The sequence below is a fragment of the Falco punctatus genome (genome assembly GCF_963210335.1).
Source record: "Falco punctatus genome assembly, chromosome: 11".
In the NCBI taxonomy this organism is placed as follows: domain Eukaryota; kingdom Metazoa; phylum Chordata; class Aves; order Falconiformes; family Falconidae; genus Falco; species Falco punctatus.
In genome coordinates this window covers 26,246,514-26,274,373 of record NC_137591.1, presented here as the reverse complement: position 1 = coordinate 26,274,373, position 27,860 = coordinate 26,246,514, and the positions used below count along the sequence as shown (strand labels likewise).

Below are 27,860 nucleotides of genomic sequence, written 5' to 3'. Positions count from 1 at the left end.
ATTCTGAGCAGGGAGGGAGATACAGAGATTCTTTCTCATTTTTTACCTTTAATTTTAACTTTTTGTGTGGCTTATCTGAAATATAAATAATTACAAACATTTGATATCTTACTGTTTGTGTTTTAACATTAAGAACTTTTTAAACTGCTGCTGTTCAGGTTGCTGATATGATGTTTTTCTCTTTTCTGTTCACTTGTGCTCTATCAGGCAACATGAAGAAGCGCCTGTTGATGCCTAGCAGGGGTAAGACCTTGAAGCTGCGCTCAGCTTGTGCTAGGAGAGTGATTTTTAGTTTCATCTGCTGGCTTGTCTGTGCTTTGTGGCTAATGAGTCTGTGTGCACCTTCTGTGTTGATGTCTAAGTGTTCCTTGGGTAACCATTTCCACCCATGGTTATGCTGCTCACCTTCTGGGCTTTTCACATGCAGATGACAAGTCATACAACCGTACCGAAGACACGAAGTGCTATGTTCAGAATTGCTTACTAATTCCTCAAGTTGACAGAACGGTTTTCTAGCAGTTTTGTGAGGCTGCTGAAAGCTGTGATATGGTTGGTTTTGAAACTAGGTGTTGCTTCACTGTTTGACTTTTAAGAAATCAAAGTGTCACACATCCTGAGCTACTTTAAATTCACTTTGACCAAAAGAAATAGACGAGAATGTTCACATCGAGTCCCACGTTCAAGCCTCTACATTTTCCACTGAGTGGACAGTCTCAATGGTGAGAGACTGCTCATTCTCTATTTGCAGTAGAAATGGTTTTCAACGTTTCCTCAGGTTAAAAATCAATCTGTTCTGACTACTGAGTAGGCCTCAGAAGCTTTAGTTTGTGATAATGCAGGAAATGTACACATGATGTCACTTAACAAAATTCAATAGAACAAACCAATTTTCAATAGTTAGGATATACAAATATCACTGTGAGACAGGCAAACACAAAAACTTAAGCTCAGTTTTTACCATAAAATGGCTGACACTGCATGCCCCTGATGTGAAGCTTTGTGTTTAATGGCTGAGACGGCGGATGAGTTTTATCAATATTTACATGCATGCATGTATCAGTGCATGTGGAGAAAACAATAAGAATGAGGACAGTGATCATTCTACTGTCTTGCTGTCTTCGGGAATTTATACCTTGGTACTGTGTTGTGGGGTTTTTATTGTGCTTTTTAACTTTTGTGTTCTGGGAGGAACAACAAAACCCTGCTGCCTTGGTCAGTTTGGCTTCCTCAAAAGCTTTGTACAGTAATGAGGGATGTAGATGCAGGGTAGCTCACGGAATTTCCACAGCTCCTGGTGACTATCTGTTCATGGGCATGCCTGCTGCTCCCTGCTAAATGTCCTCATCAGCAAGGGGACTGCTGAGTCACTCAGCAGATGACATGCTTCTGAAGCTGTGAGATGTTTTGGCCCAAAGGAGGGAAGTAGAAGAACAACTGATCCTAGCCCTCAGGAAGGCGCTCTCTGCATAGAGCACTGGATTTCATAACCTGAGATTTACTCACTGGAAACAGAATATTCTTGTTTTAGTGTTTTAAAACGTCTATCTGCTGGTACACATATTTGACTAGATACATTTCAGTCATAACTGTTGCTGCAGCAGTTTGCAAAAATATGATTTTTGGTGATGTACCTGTTCAGCCACCTCAGAATATATATGTGTTTCTCTGAAGCATATGTACGTAGTGGTGCAGGGGCTGGCTCTCATTGAGCACCTGCTGCTTGATCTGCTCGGTCTGTTCTCAGCCAGCCATTGAAATACTTGGAGTAGTATTCGTTCCTGTAACTGCTCGGTGGTGGAGTACAATTCAGTCCCAGAACCCGTTGACCTGTTGGGGTAGTGGGTGTTAACTGGATATTTTTGTGAGCAGTTCAGCTTAAACTTGTTGGTTGAGATTTTTGTGTGACTGGAAAATGTGTGCCATGCTGCAGTTTTGACATCTGGAATATTTTCTGACCGTGAGTTGCGGGAAGCTTTGCCAAGAGAGAGAGGGAATGTCACCATCTGCAAGGAAACAAGGTTTAAAGAACTTGGATCGAGGTCTGCTGGGCACAGGGAAAAAGATGGTGGAAGTTTGATGGATCAGTTTCTGGCCTGGTGCTGATTTGTATGTCAATACCACTTAGCACTGGTTCACAGTTGCTGTGCATGTGAGCTGGTGAGCTTTGCTGGCCCTGGGCATGGCCAACACCACTTTCCTGTGCTGTGCCAGAACTGGGAACGTGGTGCTGAGACTTCTTGGCTCTGGGTGGAGTCACACAGGCTTACTAGTTGGGAGGCTGCTGGTGGGAAGGGAGAGGAGGGGGTTAAGATGAAGAGCAACTTGTGAAGAAGGGGTGAAAGGCGAAGCCTTGTGACCAGAACTTAGGAGCCAACAGACTTCGTATGAAAGGACTGACATAAACCTATCTATCCAGAATGGCTGCTTTTTGGATTGTAACTGACCTAAAATAGAAGAAAAAGACTAACAAGAGTAAAACTGAACTGTTATAACCAGTCAGATTCTTCTTTTACATAGCTCCTATAGTTACTACGGGAAATTGTAGGGGTTTCTTTGTTGTTTTCATGGTTTTCCTCTTCCCATAGTGGGATACGTGGTGGCATACTGGCTGGTTTAGGTCATTGTAGGAGTGTACTGCAAAGAAGTGGTGTTAAGATGCCTGCATGGAGAGGCTGAAAATATTCTTTCTGCACAAAACAAATTGGCCCACCTATACTGAAATAGTTTTCAAGGAAGTGTTAACCTACTACGGTGTTAAATGAATTATCCAGGGGTTTTTCTGCTTCCAGCTGCTGTGCTCTGTTGGTGGCACCTGGAAGATACTTTATGGTTCAGACAGGTCACCCTGTCAAAGTCTCTGACACGTGACAGTGGACAGCTATTACGGTGGGCTTTACCTGAAGTCTCTTTGTTGGTGATGAAAGCCTTTTGGTGCTGCACTATTACTTCCGAACTCGTGGGAGAAGTATGTGTACTGTATGTTACGGCTGGTTGCTGAGCTGATGGCGCGTGATGAGTTTGTAAGGCTTTCCTTGTGGGCTGATCGTAAAGCGATACGAAGTCAAGAGATTGCTTCGCAGGGAATGAGCCAAGTTGCAGCTTCTATTTTTGCTTAGTGTAAAGCATTAAGATCCATGTTTATACATATATTGGTGGTCAGGTTTCTAAGGTATTTACATTCCTATGGCACCTGGTGCCTTCATTTAGAATTCGGCTGTTCAACATTACAAAAATGGAACTTTTCATCTAGGTTTTTGGGTGTTCCTTCTGGCAACACTGCTGGACGATTTTCATCTGAGTCTTTACCACTCCTTGGTATTTAGGGCGATGGGTGGTCGGTGGTTAGAATTCAGCCCTCAAAAAAGTTAATCAATGAAATGCTGTCATGAACATTCCTGCATAAACGGCAACACAGTTCCAAAATGTTCCCAAAGGATGATTGAGGGTGGAGGGCTTGGAGATGCCAGACCATCTAGTCCATGGGCAGGTGCAGGTTGGTCAGGTTGAACTCTGTGTGAAGAGAGGTCGTAATGAGGAGTAAGGAAAGGCTGGGAAGAGGAGAACCTTCGTGGTGAGAGGTTGGGGAGGAAAAGAGGAGGCAGTTGTTGTTAGTGGGCTGCTGCCGGAATTAATTAAAACTAATTATGGAAGTGTTGGAAATTGCTAAACTTAAGAGTACTTCGACTTTTCCTTTGGAATTTTTTTGTTTCTTTTTTCTGTTACTGCTGTAACTTTCTAAGTGCCTTTTGCTTTCTTTTTCTGACTCATCCCTGCTTAACCCTAGAGAGCTGAACTTTTTCAGCCTTTGAATATGATTTGTCTGGGCAAGCATCTAGAGTTTCAACGGGTGCTTGAATTCCAAGAACAGGAAAATATTCTTAATCTCATCTCTCCTCTACCTCCACTTGATTTTGTAAGGGTGTTGTCATTTCATCTGCTTTGTTTTGCTGCTCTTTAAATCGCATTGGAGGCATTGGTGCCCTTCCCAGCTTTCCTTCAACATTAGATTAGCATGGACAAATTGCTGTGGGATCCTTTTTTTGGAGCATGAAAAATATATGGAGTCCCATAAGCTGTTGAATACAGTGAGATGTTAAAAAAAATTACTAGGTTATTGCTTTTTCATTAGCGTTGTGGAGCTTGGCAGACAATATTTGCCAAGAAACTTCTTCTAGAGAGACAGGGAGGATGCTTTATGTTCTGGACCCTATTTACTTTATTCCTTACAGCTATCCAGTATGGGGTCTATGTCATACTTGTCTATGCAACTGGGGGAAGGGAGGGTGCATTGTTGGATTCCCTCCCCACCCCCCTTTACACCATGTTAGCTTTCATCTAATCAAATTTGTTTTTCAGGGTCATCACATGCACTCTAAAATTGGCAGAAAGAGAGAGAACATGAATGAGTAGCTGAAATAAAGGGAAGGCTTTTCCCAGCAACAAACTTGCATTGATAAAATGGTAGTGGATCGAATGCTGAAAATTGGAGAGGTTTATAGAAGAGCCATGAAAATGGTGAAGGGACTGGAAAACACACTGTATAATAGAAAATGCTTTTATCAAAGTGGAAGTTGTAGATGTTTGTCTTTGCTGACAGGAGCAGCAGAAGAGTAATAATAGAGGGCTTTTTAGTCTAGCCGCGAATGGAATAATGAGCTGCAGTAGCCAGAAGGTACAGTAGAAAAACTTTGGCTGGAAACAAGCTGCAAATTTTTAAGTGAGGTTAATTAACTGTTGGAATACCTTGCTTCTGTTACTGGGGATTTCTAAAACGAAAATGGAATGTCAATCTAATTTAATGTGTTCTGGTTCATTGTTTCTCACCTCTTTTTGGGAAGCATGAATGAACTCCTGGAACTGGAAGCATTCATCAGCCTGGCATGGTGGTAGTTTAGTTATCAAGAGATGAGCATGACAGTGGAAATCCTGTTCTTCATCAAGAACAGTTATCGAGATGGGAATGTAAAAAAGCTCTCTAGCATCAGCTATGTAGGTGACCATACTTATCTCAAAAGGGTTTTTTTCTGGCTGACTTATGCCTTCAGAAAATTTGGACTTAGTGTATGCATAAATTACATTAAAATACTGCCTTTATCAGCAGCGGCCCAGGCTATACTTCCAAAGTCAATGGTAAGCAGCCAAAGGAATTCTGCCCATCCAGGAATGACTGTGAACAGGGAGTATTGGTCCTTTAATGAATAATGTGATACATAGGGTACTGGGGAAAAGTCCTGGCTTTAGCTGTTGATATCTGGACCAGAATAATGCTGACTAGTGTCAAGAGAGAAAATGTTCAGTGCTTTTCAAAGGAATGACTGTTTTCATGCCAGCAGCAACACAGCTGAGAAGGACAAGTTGCTTGAAATGCTTTTTGGAAACCCCAAGAACCATATCCCCATGCAACTCCCTTGATTTAGATTATATGCCAAAAGGTTATTTTTGAGAATTTTACTTAGGATTTTGTATTCAGATATGAAGTGAAACTTTTTTTTTCCTCTTACCTTCAGCTTAGCTGGGATACTGTGATTAGTTTCTTTTGGTGTTATGGAGAGAGATCTGGAAATGGAATCTGCAGATGCGTATCACACTCGATGGATCAACTAATGAAAACTTTATTTATGAGGGGTGGCATGATCAAAGATGCAGATGTTGATTGAGTGAGAGGAGAGTGCATATCCGAAGGTAATGGTAGTGAGCAGGTGTAATTAATAGGCAAGGGCAGAATTGCAAATGCCCCAGGTAGTACAAAGCCTGAATTTGTAATTAAGTGGAATCTACATTTGTGATACATACCATATATATACACACATGCACATAAATATATATATGTATTTATATGACGTGTAATACTCCCAATTCTAAGAACAGTGAATAATTCAGTGGTTTCTAGTTTACACAGTTTGGATCAGCAAATCTTAAAGCAGTAAGGTGCGTGATTTTGTTGCCTCATCTGTTTAACCACTTAGTATGTTACAGCCAGACAGAATATACCATGATGCTCTTTTAGGAATGCGGATGGATTTTACTGACTGACTCAACAGCAAGATAGATAGCAGCTCTCCATTCCCAACTGACCTGTCCAAGGGTAGCTACTGACTCACTGTAGTTGGGTGTCACTGCCAGAAAGTATGAGTAGGGTCCTTGAAGCACTTTTAGCAGAAGGTACAGCTTTGCATGAACAAACACATCATCAGTGAGGTGCAATGAAGCAAATTAATTTGAACTCTTAGACCAAGCATTTGGTGTACTTAGAAGTACTACTTACACATCCAAAATTAAAGCTCTTTGTGGAATCTCTCATTTGGAGTTACTGTTCGTTTAATGTTGTCTTGGGTTATCTGTCCAACAGAGAACTGTGGTCACTTCTGTTTCATTACAACCAAAACAATCTGTGTTTCTGTATTTGTTGCATGGGGCTGGGCTACTGTATTCTGAACTATGTGAATCTTTCCTTTTTTTAACCTTAAATCTTTTTTTTCCTTTTCCTTTGCCAATCTTGGTAGGAACTTACTTAGGTAAGTAAATTGCCATTTTAACATTGTTTTTATGTACAACAGAACTTTAAGAAAATGTTAGTCTAGGTGGTGTTTAGTACAATTTATGCTCTGTTCTGCTTATTGCACTTGCATTCCTGAAAGTTTATAGCCTTTGGTTGTTAGAAGGTGGATGCTCAATCTGCTCATAGCAGTTACACGCTCTTGGCAGTTTTAAGAAAGAGAGGAGTACTAAAGCATTCTTACAAGCCTGCAAAAACTGTATGTGTGTATATGTCAACACACAGAGACTACTTCAAGTGAACCGGTAACTTGGGAGTGAAATCCTTGTTCATCAAGCCACATTCATGCGTGAATTTTTATATTTTTTTTCTAGCTTGCTCAAAAATGTGGTACTGTTGATGTTTTTGTTACTGCTGGGAAGGATGGAATCCCAGGAGGAGGATTACTTTTGGAACAGGAAAATGCATATGAAGAGTGTATGGATTTTTGAAAGCAATGTGTTTTAGTCTAGTAAACTTGCTGGTTGTGAAAGTGTGTGTTAAATTCTCTACGTTCATTGTGAGTGAGGATCTGCTTATGAATGTTACTGCGTATTGCATGTTCTGCATGATACTTCTCTTTGGTAAACAGAAGTTAAAAACAAAATGCCACCTGTGACTAATTGCTTGATGTCCTGATTGGTTGAGAGAGAAAGAAAAAAGATTAATTATGTTAATATATGAGATGAAGGACCCATATGTGTGGTGGATATGCTGAAAGTTGGAGTTAGTAAGTTTGAGTAAATATAAATTTAACAACTCCAAGTTACACCCAGTGGCTGGAAGCTGGGCTCCTTTTCCTCCTTGGTACTGGGGTCAGCTCTGTACAGACTTGTGTGTCAAACTGTTTCGTGGTCTGTAAATACACAGGCGATGCGGTGTGTATTCAAGCATGGATAAGCACTGGAAGGTTTCTACCCGAGTAGAAAAGTGGCCATGGTTGGTCCTTATTCTGCAGCTTCTTGATGCTCACTGTAGTAACTCCCTGCACTCCTGTCTGCGTCAGGCACGCTGCTGAGGGTTTAGGCTCTCCCGCTTCTCAAAATGGCAGTTGTGTACTGTGTGGAGCTGGCAAAAAAGCAGGCGGAGTTTAAGCGGTGAGAGTAATTTTTGAATGCTGCCGTTCAGATGCTGAGGTCCTCTCGCTGGACTGACTTGCAAGGGATGGGACTGGATCAGTGAAGACCATACGTGTCTACTCTCAGGTTTCCAGTGGGACCAGATGTGCAGGTTCACTTCCCATCAGGAAGTTAGATTCCCCTCACTCCACTCTGTGTTGCAAGGTGCCAACTGTTCCCTACTCCCACAGCATGCTCTTGGGGCAGTGCTCTGGTTGCTGCCTGAAGTTTAGGAATTCCCTCATTTTAATATTATTTTTTTAAAACAAATCTGAAAGCATTAGATGCAAATATTATGAGATTGTGGGGAAAAAACGGGTTTGTTGACTGAGAGGTGGTTCCCCCCACCTCTAGAAGATAAAACGAAGCTGCAAAGTAATAGTACTAGCAGGCTTGTTATGCTGTTTGTGATAGTCCTGCCCTACCCGTGTTTCTTTGGGTGAAACTATATTCAGCTGCAGCTTTGATACTTCAAGAATGAAAGGATCATTAGGGCATAGTAACCTGCTGTGACTGGTTTTGAGCCAAAATTTCTGTAATTGTGCTTATGCTTGAGAAATGGTTCTGAGATCTTTGTTACCAAGTGGTGGGGAGCGGCAGCATGCTCTGGGGGTGTCAGTTTTTGTGCTATGATTAGGTGGTTTATTGCCATTTCAGTAACAATGTAGAATCGTCTGTGACAAAGGACATTTATGCTTATCTGCACCTTCAATTTACCTTGTCTTCATATTCTCCTCTGGGTCTTACTCTTTATTTCGGTGTATAGAGAAGACTGGCAGGATATTTTCTAGGGCTTATGGGTTTGGTTTTTTTTCAATGCTATGGAAAAAAACCCTAACATTTAATCTTGAGTTTTCAGCGTATATTTCAATTTATCTGGCTGAAAAAGAGTGGAAGACCTGCTTAGATGCATCACTGTAGACTTTTACACTTTGTGGTTTCAAAGATTTGGTCAGTCCTGAAAACACCTCCTTTTTTGTTTGGTTTTTTTTTTTTTGGTTTGGTTTGGCATGGTTTTTTTAAGTCTCCTTTGGAAGAGGTTATTGTTGTTTCTGATGTGTAGCTATGCACATTCAGACGGTTGGACCTTACATATATTGAAAGGAACTACTCACCTTTCTACCCTGTGGCTTCTCTAGACATCCTTCCATAAAATAAAGACAGGGTTTTTTTCCTGGAGAGGAGCTGCCAGAACTCTGTTGCAGATTGCTTGTGGTTTATATTCATATGCTGTCTTACATTTTTAACCTGTTTGTGGATGCATGTGTGAAAAAAGTCTCTCTCAAACCTTGATCTGTGAAAATGCAGCAAGCACCTTGGGGAGGGCTGAGTTCTATACGGTGAGTTACCAGTCTGCACCACTCCTGACCCAGAGACAGGGGGATTGCTTTAGTTCTTGAGAGGTACCCACCCGCCTTGCAGACCTCATCTCTTGCACAGAAGCCAGCAAAAACTTTTGGGTGAGAATCCATTATTTCCAGTACAGATGCATCCTGTTGACTTGACAGCTGTTCTGCAATGGGTTACAGATGTTATGCTGCCTGCCTGCATCTCTTTGGTGACCGTTGTAGGTAAAAGTAGCTCTTCTAATAGCAGTGCTTCAGCTACATATGCTATTAGCATGGGGTTTTTATTGCAAACTGAAGCTGGTCTTTTTAGTGCCTTTCATTCTTTCAAACTCCAGTTATTGAAGTGTGACTAAGGAGAAAATTCACCAATAGCTAAGATTAATATGCTCATTGATACCTTATTACTGTGATAGCAAGAGTATAAATTATATTGAAACTGTAACTGGTTTGTGTCCTATTTTACTGGCACAAAAAAAGCTTTATTCTAGAATTTACAGGTTAGGGGGTGAGGTGTGTCCCTGTTAGCACTGCTTCGTTGCTGTGTGAGGGCTCTGAAACTTAGGGGCTCAGAGTAGGTGGAAGTTCTGCTCAGCCGCTACTCAGTTTGTACCAGTCTCAACAGCTCTTTTCACTGTGGAATACTGTGGGTTAATTCCAGTGCTTGGGAATAGCACTTTTTTTACTGTCTGTTGTACATCCAGCAATAGTCATTGCAGCAGCCACATATCAGCTGCTCCTGTAGGCTAGTCTTTTCTGGCATCAAGAATGTTCTTAGTACAAGAAAAGTAACTGATCTGGAGTGTGGTTAAAATGAAAAGCGTGGCTTCAATCCAGGGACTAGCATCAGTTGATTTACATCTCTTGAGGCTCCTGTGAATGGAGAAAATGTTATCTTTCCATTATGGAAAGGGGAATTAAAAACCAAGTGCTAGAGCTTAGCTCTGAAGCCAACAGATTCAGGCTGCATCCTGCTGGCTGTGCTGTTTCCCAGCATCCGTGGAGCTCTTTGTGCATCCATCTCAAACGGCTGCTCACAGCTGTGTTTTGGATGAGATTGCTGCTCCCATGTAAAAAGGAACGATTATCTGGTGCCTGCATTGCCGTTGTCAACATCCAAAGGTTGTTACCAGTCTTCTTACTTGGTGCCTGGTACATCTATTCTACAGATTTGATGGAAATCTTTCTGGCAACTAGTTCTTCATCTCTGGAGTTACTTGGGTGCAAAAATGCTGCAAAAATTGAAACTGTGTGTCTTCATGTTTGAAGTAGCTAACAGCATACATCTACACAGAATGGAAAATACACTTGATATAAAATGTTGGTTTTAATGTGGTCAGAAAATGTTCCCCCGTTCCACCCTCCTCCCTCCCTCCCGATACATTGCCGTGCCAAATGTTGCCTGGCATACTTGCTGCGAGTACATTGTGTTTGATTTTACCAAGGAGAACCTCAAGGGATCTGTTGGAGTACAGACCATGAGCTGTAAAAGTTTGGTTTTGCTGGGTTCTTTAAAAAGCTCTGCTCTTTCATCACAGCTTAACCCACTAGCAGTGGAAGTTCCAAAAGTCAAGCTGGGAAGCTTGCTGTGAACGTGAAAGCAGGATTCATTCTAGTAACTTCTGCAGCCAGCGACAGCACTTGCTGATGCCTGTCTTGTAGTAGCTGTTGGATTTGATGTGCTGGCATTTCAGTTCTAGCCAGAAGGGGCTGAGAAAGATGGGTTGGTGCACTGATGTTAATGAAACGGTGTTTTCTGTGAGCACGCATCATAGAAAACTAAACGGTGCTAACAGAAGGGTTTTTTAGGTCTCTCAGTCCATTCTGTGCCATACCCTGCTGCCTTATACCAACACGTCATTCATTCTCTTATATCCCAAGACCTTTGTGTGTCCTCCAAGGTCTCATATGTGTAAGAGTTCAGTACAGGCGCTATGGCAGCGTGACAGGGTATCTGATAGATTAGCAAATAAGCCAGAAAAATCAGGCCATTGTGCTCAGTGCTTTCCGGCGCTGTTTGTGTTACTGGGGAAGGGCTTTGTGTGCTAGCTGGAGTCGCTGTGCTCTGTGGTGGACGGAGCTACGCCTGTGGAAGTATTTACTTGTGGTAGGTTCAGCAGATACAGTGTTTGCTAACGGCTTGTAGCTAACGTCTGAGCTGAAGAGTTCCCTAGGGATCCAAGGACGATAGGGAAGATTCTGTTTGTTGTTGTCTTGACAGTGTGTAATACCTTCTGCTTTCTCCTTCTTCATGTCAATAAATTCCTCCAAAACTAAAACAGAACGCCAGATTTTTCCCAGGACTTGAGGAAAACCTCAGATCTGAAAGAGGAGGTGTACTTTTAGTGGTTGTTTGAAGAAAGGTGTGAGTAAATGGAGAAAAGACTGGGCAAATGGAACGTGTTTTTAACTTGGGGCCTCTGCTCTTCAAACCATGTTGTTAAGGAAGCTCTTTTCTCAGTTACCTTGCTAGGAGGGGAGAAGTTAGTTTGGCAGACAACTCTTGTTCTAGCAAAACAACACAGTTGCGATCATAGCTGCGTGTGTTTTGATTTTGTACTTTTTTTCTGTCTTGGAAAAGCAACGGTCTTACCAGCTCTATTCTCTTTCCTGTTTGTTAGGTCTGCCTAACCACGGACAAACCAGACAAATGGTAAGAGAATGTTCATTTAACCAAAACAGGGAAAAGAGGTATTATTAACCCGTGCTAGATAGAACACCCCATTAAACCATAGTGTTGCACTTCCATCTTTGCTGTTTGCAGCTGGTCATACTTCCCAATTAACTGAAAAGGTTTTAAAAAAAATTCATTTGGAGCATATGAAACATCCAAGTGGTTAAATATAATTTAAACCTCAAATCTATCCATATCTATATATATATAAAAATGAGATTCTGTTTTGAATGGAACATTTTGTTTCTGCTCATACAGAAACTGAGTGGCTGTTCATAGCAAAGTTCTGGGATGTGTTTCTAGGTGGAATGTGTTTCCCTGAAGGAGGAAGGTTTAAATGGTGGAAGGGTTTGTTTGGAAAACAGTTTTTTTTATTGTTTTTTTTTTTTAGGAAGTTGGTGTGCAAGTTGTTTGCTGAGAATGCTTGTTTTTCATGTTCTCTTTTTGAGTAAAAATCATTCCTAGCCTTTCATCCATTATGCTGAGTGTTATCAAAGGACAGAAGCAAATAGCCAGTCTGATTGACACGTCTCTGGCAGAATGCTTTCCCATGAAATTCACCTCGGTAGGAAGGGGCCAGTGCAAAGGTTGTGCATCACTTTTCCCCCTTAGCATGGCTTATGGGAGATTCACGGGAGGGATCTTCAAGCATAAATTTTTTTTTCCCAAAAAATGATCTTCTGGTGTTGATCAAGTGGAGCTTGCCTCATTAGGTGAAGTGCCACCAATGTATTGGTGACAGTAGAGTCACTGGCATAGGTCAGTCAGCAGCAGGTATGGTTGATGGTCACTGAACGGTGATCACAAGCATTATTAAATCTAATAATGTTCTGAGATAGCGTGCAGTATTATGAGGGTAGGCTATAACTTGAGCATCTTAGTCTGCTTGTAATAACGAAGCATTTATTTGGTTTGTTACTTGAGCATCTGATCTGAAGTGGTAAATTGTATTCCTCCATGAATTCAGCTTCATTTCTTGTCACTGAGGAGACTGGCTACTTGTTTGTGTCTGCTGAATAAACCAACTCAGTGCAGTGGGAGAAATCTGTGATGACCTAACACTTTTTAGGTGGTTTAGGGTGAAAGCCCTGCACTGCCTTGATTTCTGGTTGCTTGGTGAAGTGTGCTACTGAACTACAAATTGCAGGTCCACATTTCAGGATGTACCATCTGAAACAGATTGCTCTGTGCGGGTAGACAAAAGGCAACCTGGAAGCACAGGGGTGCCCCTTCTAGGCATTTCCAAGGACTTTCTCCAGAGTTGTTCTCTTGTGTATATAGCACGTACGGAGAAAATGCCCTTCACAACACTAATGAAAGGATTTTCTTGGAGAAGTCTGGAGGGGGTAAAAAACCCCAAACAACAGACAAGCTTTTTATATGAAACCTTTTCCTTAATACATCTCAAATATAAAAGCAATTCTTGAGTATTTCAGTGGTCTGCTGTGGTGCTGAAGTTGTCTTGTATAACACAGAGCTGAGCAACTAAGAAATGAAATTGTTACTGTGCTTGTATACAACAGCTTTAAAGAGCTTTGGACTTTAAAAGGTGGGATTTTGTTTGTTTAGCTCTAAAGCCCTAATTTTCTACAGGAAGTAGATCTTGCCAGCGCAGTTGATTAAGGCTGGTCAAAAAATAAGTCATCTCTTGTCCTCAGATAAAAATGAGATAGACGTGGGGTTTTGTTGGTTTTTTTCCTTGGCTGACAGACTGAAGTCTTCCCTTTCTAAGTCAAACTCTTTAAAATTTGGTTGAGCTTTTTGCCATAAGCTGACGCCTGAGGGCTTGAATACCTCGTGTCCCCACTTTCCTTTTGAGGTGAATCTCCTAGGCCAGATGTCCCTCATGTATATGCTCAGTTTCCCATTTTGTGGGCAGAAGGGGAAGTCTTGGTGCATCTGGGGAGATGGTCTGACCTAGGATGATGGCCTGTGAAATATCAGAATTAAAAATTTCTACTGGGGTGCTTTCTGACCAGCTTTAATTTATGCATCTCAAATTTTCTGAGCCCTTATTTTACGTCTTTCCTGACTGTTCAGTGTTACCGATTTCAGTAGGATTTCTCAATGTGCTAGTCGGCAGGAAGAGGGGCAGCAGAACTGGACTTCAAATGATCAAGGACAGCTGCATTTGAGAAGTTTAATACTTTGCTCCCTTTCATCTGCACCTCTCTTAATAACAACTCATGTTTTTCCAGTTGAGTGGAAGGGGGCTACTGTGGGTCTGGAGAATGATACCTGTGTTGATTCGCAAAGCAAATGTGTTACATGTGGGAAGTCTGTCGTGTTATTACAATGAAAGCAGCTAAGCTTTGTAGTACTAGATTTGTTTTCAACAACGTGTTTAATTATATACTATCCTCGTTAAATATTAACCTCCATAGAACAAAAAGGATAAGGGTAAGTTTGGTACCCCAGAATAACTAAAATACGATTTTTTTAATATTTGATTTGCTGTGTTGCTAGTTTTCCTTCCCTGAAATCAATAGAGTTGCTCTAGATTTATGGTAGTAGCTGAAATGTAAGTCTTATGCTTAGTCTTTCAAATTTGATGTCATCTTTCAGACACAAGCAACAGATAGATTATTGGTAATGCATTCCATTTATTTGTCCTGTCTCTGGAGTATTGCTGTCCTATTGTATATTGAAGGTGCCTAACTTGTACTGCTTGTGGACAGTTGCTTTTGTGTGAATTCTGTGTTCAGTCATGGGCAAGAGGGGAAATATTTGCCATGAACTCTCAACAACTGATATGAAAACTGTCATTTTCTTTTCCTTTGAGTGCTTGTGACATGCTACTGCAGGTTTGTTGCAGTCTATAATTGTACTTTTTTATGTGTCACGTCAGGGACCAAGCCGAAACTTGCTGCTCAATGGGAAATCATACCCAACAAAAGTCCGATTAATTCGTGGTGGATCCATGCCTCCAGTGAAAAGGAGGAGGATGAACTGGATTGATGCACCAGACGATGTTTTTTATATGGCCAATGAAGAAACCAGGTAGGAAACTTGGTCTACAAGAGGATTTAAGGGGAGGTCTTTTGGTTTGTGTTCCTTGTGGGTGCTGCAGCTGATTTTGTGGTTAGAGGGGGATCTCTTCAGCAGATCTGTTGTGACAAACTGAATGCGGAGACCACTGCTGGTGTTGAGTTGGATGGAGGCTGTGATACAGCTAATCGTGTCTGATGTGCCTAATCATGCACTTGCATGCCAGAGAAAGCAGATTATTCTTCTTCCCGAGCAGTTCCTGTAAGAGATGGGTAATAAGGGGAGGAAGACTGAGGTGGACTTCTGAGGCTCAGACCCATAACTGACTTCAGAGGTCCCACCACAGTATCTCAGTAACGAGAGAGGGGCCTTCTGGTGCATGGGCGATGCTGAGGAACAGAGCCTCCTATACACAGAGCTCTGTATGCCTTCTTACGTGCTGAAGTCTCTTGCATTACCTCTCAGAATATCTCCCCATGTTTAAGTACTGAAAGCTGCAAGTGCTGCTGAGGGTTTCTTTGGGCTGAGCGGCCCCCTTTCTTTTGTCATTTCCATTCGCCACCATTAGCGGTGAGATTTAGCCCTGTAGTGTCCATCTTCCTCCTTTAGTGGGTAGTGCTGCTTCTGCTAGTCCTTCTTGTTAGTCTGCCCACAGGATAAAAATAGTAAAATAAACTTTCTTTGCATTTAAAGTTTTGCTTTAAACTCTTTATAGTCTGCTGACACACAGCGGTAGAAGCTATGTGGCCTGATCGCTACAGCAAAGTTTTTGTGTGTGTGTTCCCACTACTGTTACTCCGAGGAAGGGAGGAATGCTCCTGGGTGTGGTGAGGCAGGGAGAGACACATGCTTGTGTGGTTTCCTCCCAAGAACTTGGTGCCTCTCTCCTGGGTAGCCTCAAAGCAGGTCAGAGCAAAGCCACAGCCCTGCTTTGCAGCCCCCTCTGTGAGCAGGGATGCTCTTGGCTTTTGTCTGTCTCTGAAGCCTGGAGTTATCCACACTTTCTGTATCGGTGCCTCAACAGGCAGAGAAGCACTTTCTTTCCAGTGCCTAGCAGAGATGGACATGGGAATTACTGGATTTCTAAACCCTTACAAGTGGCCAAGGAGGTCAGGAGTTTTGAGTTCTTTGCCTCTTCTGCTACTACTAAATTTGGTGGTACTCTGAGTATTAATTTGTTCAGCATGAAGCGTGTAGTCAGTCCTGACAACCCCAACCTTCTCCTTAGCCTGCAGAGCATTTCAAGTGTCAAGTGACTGTTCTGTGACCCCCAGATCAAAGATGGGCTTCGTAGACAAGCTGAGACTGGCAACGTTGAAGTTGCTGACTGCTGATCTATCGGATCATCAGATTTCAGTGCAGGAAACCTCTCTGTTAAAACTCAGAAGAAATATGAAATTAATTTCCTTGTCAGACTTTTTCCTGTGGTCACCTTTTAATGCTGCTGTGCATTTTACACCATCTCGTATCTTTACCTTGTCTTCCCTTTCTCCTTTTCTGTTCCTATGAGGTGCTGTGAAAGTAAACAGTGGGATCCCATAGGTAATTGAAACTAAACGGAGAGAAGTATTTAATTTTCAGGGGAAGCAGTTTCCTTATTCCTGTTGTCATCTTGCTCTGGTAAAGAGGTACTGAGATCCTGTTACAGACCTGCAGCTCTGGCAAATTCACGTGCCATTGTAGATGCAGGATCTACAGTCTCTAACACAACCCTTAGATGCTCAAGGCTTATTTCGTAATCCTGCGTATACAAAACACTTCTTGACATCTTTATCATCCAACCCACGAGAAATACTGCAGATCCGTGATAGTAATTTCTCAGTACTACTACAAAGTCCTGGCCTTTGATCTGCACAGAACAGCGAGAATATTCATCATGTGTGATGTTGACCGTGAGAGCAATTTGCTGTAAAGGCACAGAATCATCAGCTCATACAGAACCACTGACCAAGGCAGGAAAGATCAGTCCCACAGCGACCAGAAATCTTAGCACAGTGATAGACATCAGCTCAGTAAGACCTTATCTCTTCCATTAAAAAAAAAAAAAACAGAAGAGCGGCTGCTTTGTCTGTCAGCCTTGCTGCTTAGCTGACTGATGAGTGCTGAAAGGAGATGTTTGGCAGCCTGTTGAAAAGCAGGGAAGCCTGAGCGATGTAGCGTTGTAAGCGGCACGGGTTTTCTGTTGGGCATTTCACCTCTAACTTTTCCCTGAACCATCTGCTACATTCCAGTGTCAAGAATGTAAGGCTTGTTTGTGAGCTCTGAAACAATTTGAGCTTTGTGTTGGCTCCGTAGCAATCAATCTAGCAGCGATATCTGCATATCATCCTCCAGCTGAGGGTCAGGCTGTGTTTTCAGCCACAGAAAGCAGGTTTTCCTAAAGTTTTACAACGTGCCCCAACCCCCCCTTGCCTTTTGTGTAGCACCATTGAGAACGGTGCTAGAAAACTGGATAGCTTTGAGGGAGCAGTTTGAAAAGTTGGTCGATTGAAAGGAATGTTTTTGAATTGAAGCCTCACAGTAAGGAACTCAGCATTTATAATTTATGCAAGCGGAGGCAGTGAGTGACCTGATCAGAATCTAGAACTACTGCGAGACATGTTGCTGGTGGCGGCGTCTCTAACCGAGCACACACAGATACAGTAAGAAGGTCCACTGGCTAAAAGCAGATCAACTTCAGCTAAATGAGTCCTGGAGAAATCATTACGTCAATATTTTTTTTTTTTCTCCCCACCACCACTCTTCCACCCTGTTCTCTTCTCTCCCCACCCTGTGGCCCTTCAACATTAAAAGGCGCTGGAGAAATGGGGACACGGATTAAACAAAAGACATGTCTCTGTGTGTGTAAGTGCTATATAGCAGGCTTGTTCTGCTCAGTGGGCAAAAAAAGCAAGTGGAGAGATGACAGAATCTGAGCAGAGCCAATTCAAAGTCTTCAGCTAAAGTTGTTTATTTGTCCGTGCTGGTGGTGGTGGTGGTAAGGGTAAATTTTAAGGGGGGAAAAAAGTGTTTTGATCAGTTTCTTCAGCAGCCAACACATATCAAACAGAAATCGTAGCACAGTGATAGACATCAGCTCAGTAAGGCTGTATCTTTTCCACTTAAAAAAAAACAACAACAAACCATACCCCAAAACACACAGGCGCACCCCCAAAAAAGGGGCAGGGGGTGAGTGGGTGTTTCCTCGTCCCTGCAGTGTTGACTAACCAAAAAAGTAAAAATTGCCTTTGGGGGGTGGACAGTTGAGTTGTGGGCTGTAAAGCCACGTGGTTGCCATTCCTATATCTAGTACAGCATCGTGTCTCTCACAGTAAGTAAAAAAATTGTTAAAAGTAGGAATGTGTAAAGTGAGGCAGTGCTTCCTTATCGGACCCTCCTTGTTGCCCCAGTTCCTGATGAAGGCCGTGTATAGTGGGTACTGGTGACTGCTCTTGTGAATATTTATCCTTTCTAATCTCTATACAGCTTCGACCACCACAGCATCCTCTGGAAATTAATTCCACATTTTAACTACATAGTACGTTTTTCCTTGTTGCTGGTTTGTTGGGTTTGTTTTCTTCTGTAGGATACTTCCTTTAGCTCTAAGCCTGGTATTGACAAGAAGAAACAAGCAGTCATTCCGTATTGTCTCTTTCTACCTTATTTTGCTAATTTTAAAACTTGGTGTGTCCCCTGTCCATTCTCTCACTCTTTCATTTTCTCTCCAAATGGAAAACTGCTTCCTGCATCTGATAAGACTTGTTGCTAGTCTTGTAAGAGATAGGGAAGCTTAACAAATGCAAGATGTGAACATTACTGGTTTCTGCATTGGCCACGTGCATTGTGGAAGAAGTAGGAGGGGGAGACACCTCGTTAGCGTTCCCAGTGGGGGGGGGGGGGGGGCTCCAGTGTTTGTTCGCTGGCTAGTGGCCGTCACAGAGCTCCCCTGCAGCCCCTCGGCCTTGAGGCAGAGCTCCGTGGGAGACACAATGTTGCTGGCTTGTGCTGGGCTGGGTTTCTTTTGAAGAGGCAGCTGTGTACACCTGCTTGGGGCTGGGGATGTCAGAGAGCTCTGTGAGAGGTGGATTAGCAGGTGGGGAAGTGACCAGCCTTGCCAGAAGAGGTTTGGTTGTAACTTGGCTTTGTAAATTCCCACAAAGCCTGCTGCAGCATGTCCGACTGATGCGTCCGTGTGCATCAAAATAGATTAGTGGTATGGAAACTGGCTGTCGTAACTACTCCGCTTGTATTTACAGCAGTAGACCCTGGTCCTATGAGGCTGGACCAGAATGCCTTTTGCTTTGCAGGAGAAGGATTCTGGAACAGAGAATGCAATTTCCTCCTCATTGGTGGGTTTATAAATTTGAAAACAAAAGTTCCCTGGGAGGACATTGCTGAAATAAACTGCGTCGGTCCACCCCATTAGGAGGCAGCCCCTGCGTGGGCAGGCCTGGTTTCACTTGGAGGAACCACGAAACCTACAGTGCCTTAGTGTCTGGTCTCTGTAATCGCTTCCTTTCTTCCTTACTGTCTGCAGGAAAATCCGCAAGCTGCTTTCCTCCTCCGAAGCCAAGCGAGCCGCCAGACGCCCTTACAAGCCTATTATTCTCCGGCCCATCCAGGCAGTGCAGCTACGCCAGCCCATGAATGACGAACCCATAATCATTGAGGATTAACACCTGCTGAGCAGCTCTCTGGATGGCGGTGGATCTGCCTGCAAGAATCTCTCCTCCAATATATACTTGAGTTTCTATGGCTACAGCATTGAACTAACTGTTGAAGAGAGGGAACTTCTGAGGAACTGTTTTGCATCTTTTAAACCCTTAAAAGGAACTCGGCCCTGCTCTGAGCCTCTGACCACAGACTGCTCTCTCTCTCTCTCTCTCTTTCTTTCTCTCTCTCGCGCTCTCTCCGCTCTCCTTTCTTTTCTTTTTCTTTTTTTTTTTCTTTTTATTTTGAGTAGCCTCTTTTCCCCTTTGCTTCTACCCCTTTTGTAGGCAGGGGGAGGGAAAGTAAGTTTAACTTATTAAGAGAATGTGGACTAGTACTTTTTAGCTTTGTTTCTTCTTCCGATGTACGAAGAGCTAGAACCCTTCATTTTGTGACTGAGCTCTCGTTGCAAAGCCATTTTTACGAGGCTGTGTTGTAAGATTTTCCTTTTCTTTTCTTTTTTTTTTTTTGGTTAATTTTGTGGACGGTGCCATTTTTTATTTCATTTATATTATTTCTTTTGTAGATAAATTTCCAACCTTTAACTGATATTTGGAAATAGGAGCTGAAAGCCAGCCCCAGGTTCAGCCAGTTTTCTTTGGTCCTGTCCCTTATATTTTTTGGATCATTTTGCACAGCCAGTTGTGCTTATGCACAAGACAGAAACAACTCAGGCTGAGAAAGGAGTGAGCTAAGAACTGAAGAACCTTGCAGAACATTACACTAACGTTGTGTGCAGTGGAGGCCAGGCTACCAGAATTAGGTGTCTTTACTCTAGTCAATCCCTGGGAGATCTGGCCCGTGGCATTTCTCCCAGTAACCAGCAGTTTGCGTGCTGCCTTCTCTCTGACATCTGGAATCCTACGTGCTGTTATACCACCGAGACCCAGCAGTAGGCCCAGCAGTCCAGCAAGTGTAATGAATTGCTTTGCTCTGGCTCCAAGAGTCAAGTACACCAATGCCCAGGGACATTTTGCTTAGAACTCTGAACCTGTTCGTGCATCAGTGGTTTTGGACACATCTCTCCCAGGATGAGACCTGGTTTCTCTTTAATTGCGTTCCTGTATGTTTCCCATTTTGAAGGGAATTTAAATTACAGCTGGGTTTTCATTTGAACACATTGTTGTCTGAAATTTAAGTGTTTTTTTCCCCCTTGACATTTCTTGTGTTTGAGGTTTCTTGCATCTCTTGAACTTCTTATGTATTTGCAAGTCTGTATGATTTCTTTTTCATATGTCTTCTCATTGCAGTGCATTTGCTGAATGCCCTGCTCTGTTTTGAAAGGATGTAAACTATCATTTGCAACTTGTGCTGATCTGTACATGTACCTGCCTCAAGCAGACACAGCATGTAATAACCCCCAAGTCATTCCATATGTGTCAGCGGTGAGATGAGCCAAAGTTGTATTTGGGTTATCACAGTCCAACCGTGATTCTGTGCAACTCTGCTAACCCACCGGGTTAGATGGAAAGGAATCCCCACAAAATGAAAACAATTCAGTTAAATTTACTTAATAAACCTGGAAAGTGAGCTTTTGTGAAACATCTGCTTTTTGTCTCTTCTGAAATAGCTGCCAAGTCCCTTGCTTGGGGTGCCATCTGCCTGGTGTGCCTGCCTCTCTGCTCCTTCCCTCACATCCCAGAGCTGCGCTCTGCTCTCAAGCATTCGCCTGACTGTGGCGCATCCCTCTTGTTCTGCTGTACAGGGCAAGAATCAGTCACAGTTTGGTTCCCAGCAGCAGCAGTTTAAACATTTCTAGCGCTTCAGACCGTGACTCCCTCCCTTCTCCTGTTAAATGCAGCAGCAGATGCAACGCCAGCGCTCTGAATAATGAGCCTTTTGTCCATGGTGGCTCGAGCGTCTTGCTGATGGGGGGCATGGCTCTGGCATGTGGCAGAGTGAAATCCCTGGGGGTTGGCAACCAAACCCACTGACATTCAAGTACTTCTTCATCTCTACGTTCGCTTCTTACTGGGATAAGCAAAGTGGACCCAGTGTTTGGTTGAGTTTGCTGCTTGGGAGTGTTAAGATTTACTCCGTGGCTGTGAGTAGCTGTGCAACTTGACAGATGTTGGAAGTGTATCTTAAACTGCTGCTCTTGTTTTCCTATCCATAACTTAAAAGCAGGAGGGGACAGCCATCCCTGCAGGATATGCTAGGAAGGGCACTGAGCTTACTGGGTAGAAACACCAAGCTTACTGGGTAGAAAGCTTCCAGGCTGTGTGGAACGGTGCAGGATGGCACCAGAGACCATTGCCGGTCTCGCTGTGTCTCCATCGGTCTGTAGCATTAACCCTACGTGCAGTAGAAATACCACCAACTGCAGGAAGGTTTTGAGTTTTCTCTGCGTGGGAAAGGCCTTGCAGGAATTCCTTCCTGTTGCGAATTGAAATGTGAAGAGATCTGTGTCCGAATGGGCTTCGGTCCCCCTGCAGCGGGGTTTGGAGCCGATGCCTGGGCGGTAGCAGAGGGCTGCGCTCTGCCTGGGTGCTGGGGGAGCTCTGGAATCCCACCTCCACGGACGAGGCGGAGGAACTAGAGGCCAGAGCTGCGAGCAGCTGCACAGGGGCTGGCAGCAGCCGCCGGGGGGTGCCAGCCCTGCAGCTTCCCTCGCTCGCAGCTTCCTTGGAGCAGCTCCAGAGATTGCTCTGGGAATGAGGCCAGGCAAGCAGAGAGAGGATCCTGGCTGCCCTGACTTTGCAGGATCCCTTGCGTGTCCTTGAATATGGATGCCGTATTTCGGCGGGCGGTAGCAGACTTCAGTCCCTCGTGTTTCACTGGCTTATGCTTGTACCAGCTTGGGAGGAGGGCTTGGAAGGTACCTTGAGCGATCCAATAAAACTGCCGGCTCTTGGGAAGCGCAGTGAATGGCAGGTCCCACCGCTGACCTATCCAAGCCAGAGCCGTCACTCCCTTAAGCCAGACGCTGTCGCTAAGCCTCTCCTGTGTCAGCGTGCACATTCATATGCTGCTGTGCTGTGGTTGCAGGAATTACCTTGGATTATTCACCCTCCTGTTCTAGTGCTTGTAAAAATAAATAAATACATAAAAATACAGCTGGGGCAGTCCCATTTTCAGTGTCCCTTCCACCTCCTAAAGAGCCCTTGAGATTGTAGGGGACAAATTCTGATGGGGGTTGCAGTGAAATGAGCTGGTGTTCGGTTATGTTAGCTCCACAGTGCAGAGCCTGGCATTTGGAAGTGCTTGCCCGCCCCGGAGCGGGTCATTGCTACCGCACGTGTTTTTGCCATATGCATTTGGATATTTTTCCCTTAGCCTGTGTGTCCCTGGCATCCCCACGCTACACTTGCTTTTCTGCCTTGCAGATGCGGGAGCAGACATGTCCCAGGCTCACTACAATGTTTACGGTTTTACAGGCTTAAAAGTAGCAGGGAGCTGGTCAGGAAAGTCTTAAAACAAGAATCCAAGCATCCCTGCAATACTTTATGACAAAACGGTTTTGTTACAGATGTTTTTTTTAGTTAACTTTGGAATTTTGGATTTTTTTACTTTGCATTTTGACAACTTGTTGGTAGCAGCTCCCTGTGATCTCTCTGATGCTGTAATGTGATGGCAGCAAACTGGCTGCAACAGCACTGTTGAAACAGTGTGAAGAAAAGGAAAGTGTGACCCAAACTAACAATTCCAAACCTGGCATTCCTGCTGTGGGAGGTGGGCCATAACCGGGACAGCTACTGGAGAGCTGTAATGCAAAATACATGCCAAAATTTCCTTTGAAATGGAAATCTGGAGCCTGTGCCAGCTTTGCTGTGGCCTCTGGCGCTCAGTGCAAGTGTTACACAAGCCAGACCTTGGGAAGGCCAAGTTGCTTTCGGATGGTCAGTGTCCATCGCGGTGGAGCTGCTTTCCACCGCCGAGGGAAGAGGAAGGGGCAGCTGACCTGCCCAGGTGATGGTATGCAGTGTGTTGAGATAGGTGTGCAAGTCTGGGGATTTCTGGGAAGACCAAGAATAAAATCTAGTGGGTTTTGACTGGGAGGAGGTGGAGGAGGAAGGATTTTGATGCAGTTGTAGAAACTGGACCCTGTTTCTCTTCTGGTTTCCTTAATGAATCAAGAGGACACAGGCTTGAAAATGCCTTTAACATAAAATAAGAACTGGAAGCAGTATTAGAGGGAGAAAGGAGGGAACGCTGCAGAAAGGACGGCCCCAGCATGACAGTCCTCCCTAGCTGGCAAGCGTGTGTTTGGGGTTTTTTTCCCGTAAATGTGCTTTTTGGTTAATACTTTTCTAGGAGAGCCTGCAAGAGCCAGCAGTGACAGGATCTGCCACGATCCCCATCTTCAGGATCATGTCTTGAGCATGTGCAGTCTTCACTGCCCTCCCTGCAAGGGGAGGCTGGTGCTGCCCTGTCCCCCCAGCCCTCCCTGGGGACCAAACAAAGTTTTTGCCCTGCTGAGACCTGCTGAAAGCCTCAGCCTCGGATGATCACATTTCATCCACCATGCAGGCTCCTGGGAGGGGGAAAGCTGTTGCAAGAAAAGGTACACTGTGAATTTAGATAAACCATGGGGCAGGGTGCTTGTCCTCCTCAGCCTGGAAGAAAGTCGGGCAAGGTCAGGGCTGAAACTGCACTTGATTCCTGCCGTGGGCTTTGTGAGTTCATTCTCCACGTTCCTGGAGCAAGTGTGAGTAACATAAATTCAGCGTCTTTTTGCAGACGGCTTCCTCCCCTTCTGCCTGCAAGGGGGACTTTCCACCTGGATCCAGTGCTCCACGGGATGCTGGCAGCGTCACAGCGAGGAGATTTACAGATCCTCACCGGAGGGTTTCAGCCAAGATGTGCTCAATCAGAGACTTTCCATCGGAGCGGGAGCGAGTTTGTTCCCCGCTGCCTTCAGCTTGGCTGCCCCCGTGCAGGACGAAGGGGAAGGGGAGCGGGCAGGCGCGGAGCCCAGCTGGGCGTGTGTGCACACTTGTTTCCCTGCATCCCGGGAAGATGCCCGTAACGTCTGCTGGAGACAGGGACCAAATGCATCCTCTTGCGTGGGTGTTGCCCCTTGTGCTACCGAAGGACAAGATGGTGCCAGAGGGATATTGCAGCACTCACGAGGTGCTGGGTTACGCGTGTCCAGCCCCGTCCCTACCCCAGGAGCTCACCGAGAGCTGTGTCCTGGAGGTGGTGTGCTCATGGAGCACAGGCGGTGAAAACTGGGCAGCTGCTGTGCACACTTGTCCTGCCACCATGCCAGCCCTGGACACCGTATTGCACCATGGCCAGCCCCACCTCTGGCCACAGGGTGTCCGGGAGGGGCCACGGGATGGGGAAAGCTCAGTGCCAAAGGGCCACACCATGCCTCACACGGCCGGGACCTGAACTTTGCCACCAAAGCCTGGCTCTTGGCACAGCCTGGCCCTTGGGATGCCCTTTCCTTCCTCTGGGAAAGCCGGAAAACCAGCTGCCCCAGCCCCTCTCTGCAAGGCCTCCTGCTGGAGCTGGGGCTGCAGCCAGCCCCGGCACGGTGCCCGGCTCCACTGGGGCTTTGAAAGCCACGCTTGGGGCTCCCCAGCTGCTTGCTGCCTTTTTTTTTTTTTTTTTTGGTGAAAGCACCGTTTTTCAGGCACCTGCATCGCACTTCACAGAGGCAGCGTGCCTGCTCGATGGAGGTTCGCGTGCCCCACACCAAGGACGTGCCTCCTCAGCATGCACGCAGCCTGTGGGATGCTCGCTGGCCCTGGGCGGGCTGGCAGCTCCAGCCTCCTTGGGAAGGGGACTCGGGGTCAATGAGGACATCCATTCCTGCTTGCAAGGACAAGTGAAACGTCTGTAAACCTGTTTATTGCAGGCGTGACAGTGCTATCTGCCCTGCCCGATAACAGTGGGTACTGGGATGCCTTTTAAAGGAGAGAAGGGACAAGTGGGTGGTTGGAGCTCCAGATAGCGGGCGCCGAGGCCAAGGGGTGACATGCCAAGCACCGGCCAGTGGCATGTGCTGCCTGATGAGACCCAGCTCCTGCCAGCCCCTCGGCACGCTCTTGCTCTGGTCTTCCATCTTCCAGTCTCACTAATCCTTCCTAAGCCCCTGAGCTCCCCTTTCTGAGCCGTGCGCTTATCCTGTGGCCACCCTTCAGCAGCGAGGCCGGCTACCCGGCACGTGTGGGCTGTGTCCCCACTGTGTGCGGCTGCCTCCCCGTCCCAGACAGCCCCAAGGTCCTGGTCCTGGGGAGCAGGTTCCCCCGGCTGCAGGGGAGTGCTGCGCTGCATGCCCTCCCATGCTGCCCAGCCTCGGGACACGGGATAACCAGATCCGGGCTGGCAGGTGCTGCACATCCAGGAGGGCTGTGCAGGAAAAATAAAATAAAAATCAAATGTTTTGCCTGGTTCTGTGAAAGACTTCTCCGTCGTGTCCCTGGGAACCCACTGGGAACCACTCCTGGGCCACGGACGAGAGCCAAGCTCCTGCCAAATGGGGAGAACCGAGGCAGCGGGCAGGCAGAACCGGGGCAGCTGGTGGTCCACGGCCATCACTGGCCACGGCCCATGGCTGCAGCTGCCTGCTGTGCCATTTGTAACCAGCAGCACCTGGCTGCGAGCTGCGTCTGGGGGTGTGGGAGCTTTAGGGGTGACAGAAAGCTGCAGTGTGTCACCCTGGGGTGACCGAAGCTGGGGGGGGGTTGAACATGTGATGCACCAGCTGAGGGTCTGTGGGCCACACATGGATGACTGTCCTCTGAGCAAACCCAGCCAGCAGTGGGGGTTTTTCCTTACCTTTTTTATTGGATATTCCCTGCCCCCCAAGTTTCTTCTTGCCCTGTAACAAATCCAACTGATCCTAGGGCTCAGAAAACGAGACGCGCGAGCAGAGGCAGACTGTGCAGCCCCAGCTCCCTGCGTGAGCAGCCCTGTCTGGGTGCGTGAAGTTTTGTGGTATTTCCATCTGAACAAAGAAGAAAGAGCTGAGGGGAGTCAGCACGGGGAAGGGGAGAGAGGTGAGCCAAAGGAGAGGCAGCCTGGGGGTAGTTATTCCTTATTTATTCCTTACTTTCCCTTAAGCTCCCTGCAAAGCTCTCCGGTTGACCTGCCCTAGGCAGAGGTCCCAAACAGCCTCACGCCTTTGGAAGGCTCCCGGTGGAGGTCATCGCTGCTTCACGGCCAAGGCCAGCCCGGCACGGTCAGCAAAACACCCCCCACATCTTGCAGCCCCCCTTGGGCCAGGGGCCGTTGCTGCTGCGCAGGGGATGGCTGTGTGTGCCGGCACCAGCTTTAGCATTTGGGCTTGCTTCAGTCTCGGCCCCACCGGGAAGGGGATGCTGCAGGATGCGGCTCCTGCTCTGCTCCGTGCAGCATCCCTGTGGGAAGGGGCTGAGTTAAAAGCCCCGCTTTATCAGGGAGGGGGATGACGGGCTGCCAGGCGCTCCACGGAGGAAAGCCCCGCCGTGCCCCCACGGCCCCTGGGTGGGTAAGCACAGGCACAGCAAGATCAGTGAGGGTCAAGCATCAGTGGCCTGTGGCGCGGGGTGTGCTGGGCTGGGTGGCACTGGAGGAAAATGGGTCACTTGCCGCCATGGGGGTGAGGGCTGGGAGGCTGGTCCCCTCGATGGGGACACCCCTGGGTGTCTCTGCGGGTTGCATCCCCCGTGCCAGAACGCCCCCCTGGCTGCTGAAAGGTGGCTTTGCTACCCACTACCAGGGAAACCCCAGGAACCAGGGAGCCCTAAATGGATGATTCGGTGAAAATTGCTCCCTGGGCATCAGTGCAGCTGCCTGGGGACTTGGCACGGCAGGGTCAGAGATGTCCCCCACGTGCCACCGCACTGCTGCCTGCACCCTGTGTCCCCCCGGCAGCAGGTGGTTCCACAGTTGCGTTCCTGTGCCCGGCACTGGGTGTGCTGTCTCCAGAGAAGCTGTGCCATCCCCGCTTGCCCGGCCAGTGCCACCTGAGGCACCCGTCCCGCTGTCCCCGTGGCCCTGGGACAGCCCTTCCCTTGGTGCAGGGCCATGCCAAGCCTAAGCCAGGGCAGATTAAGACACGACCAACTAAAGCCACTTTGCTCCCGAACGAGCATATCCGCTTGGGATTTAGCGCATTTGCAGGCAGGGATTCACACCTTTAGGTGATTTGTCTTAATTGCCCCCAGCCTCTATGTGTGAAAAGCCTTTGGCAGGAGCGGCTGGGTGCTGGCTCTGCAGCACAGCTGAGCTTGGGCTTTCACCCGCGGCCGCCCCACACATGCTGTCGGGTGGATGCAACCTCCTTCCTTCCCCTCCTGCCTCCCCCCGCCCCCCCCCCAGCCGAGATTTCCTATGGATCCAGAGGATTTGGACCACAGACCCCTTCTGGGATGCCCCTCGCAGCGTGGCAGAGGAGCCGCTGCAGGTGCAGGGCTGCTGCTGGGGCACTCCGGCGCAGCGGCACACCGGGCACCGCGGACGGGCCACCTGAGCACCCACCGGGCTGTGCGGGCAGTTGGCCCCCCAGAAATCAGTAGCAGCGCCACAAATCCCAGCTCCTGCCTTGCCCTGGTTGCTGCCAGCACCGGGGGTGGCTG

The 27,860-nt window shown here is 46.3% G+C and overlaps 1 protein-coding gene across 6 annotated transcripts in view; it reads left to right on the top strand.

Moving 5' to 3' along the window:
- Positions 1–20,880, top strand: part of MTA1 (metastasis associated 1) — a 94,347-nt gene extending 73,467 nt beyond the window's left edge. For 4 of the 6 annotated variants that reach the window (XM_080406768.1, XM_080406766.1, XM_080406767.1 and 1 more), the window contains 4 exons: positions 208–243; positions 11,621–11,652; positions 14,522–14,673; positions 19,178–20,880. In XM_080406768.1, the coding sequence (XP_080262894.1) occupies positions 208–243; positions 11,621–11,652; positions 14,522–14,673; positions 19,178–19,316 (359 nt within the window). In that variant the 3' untranslated portion in view covers positions 19,317–20,880. Of the gene's footprint in view, positions 1–207; positions 244–11,620; positions 11,653–14,521; positions 14,675–19,177 lie in introns of those variants that run through there. The other 2 variants (XM_080406769.1, XM_080406770.1) reach the window with 2 other exon arrangements.
- Positions 20,881–27,860: the final 6,980 nt, after the last annotated feature.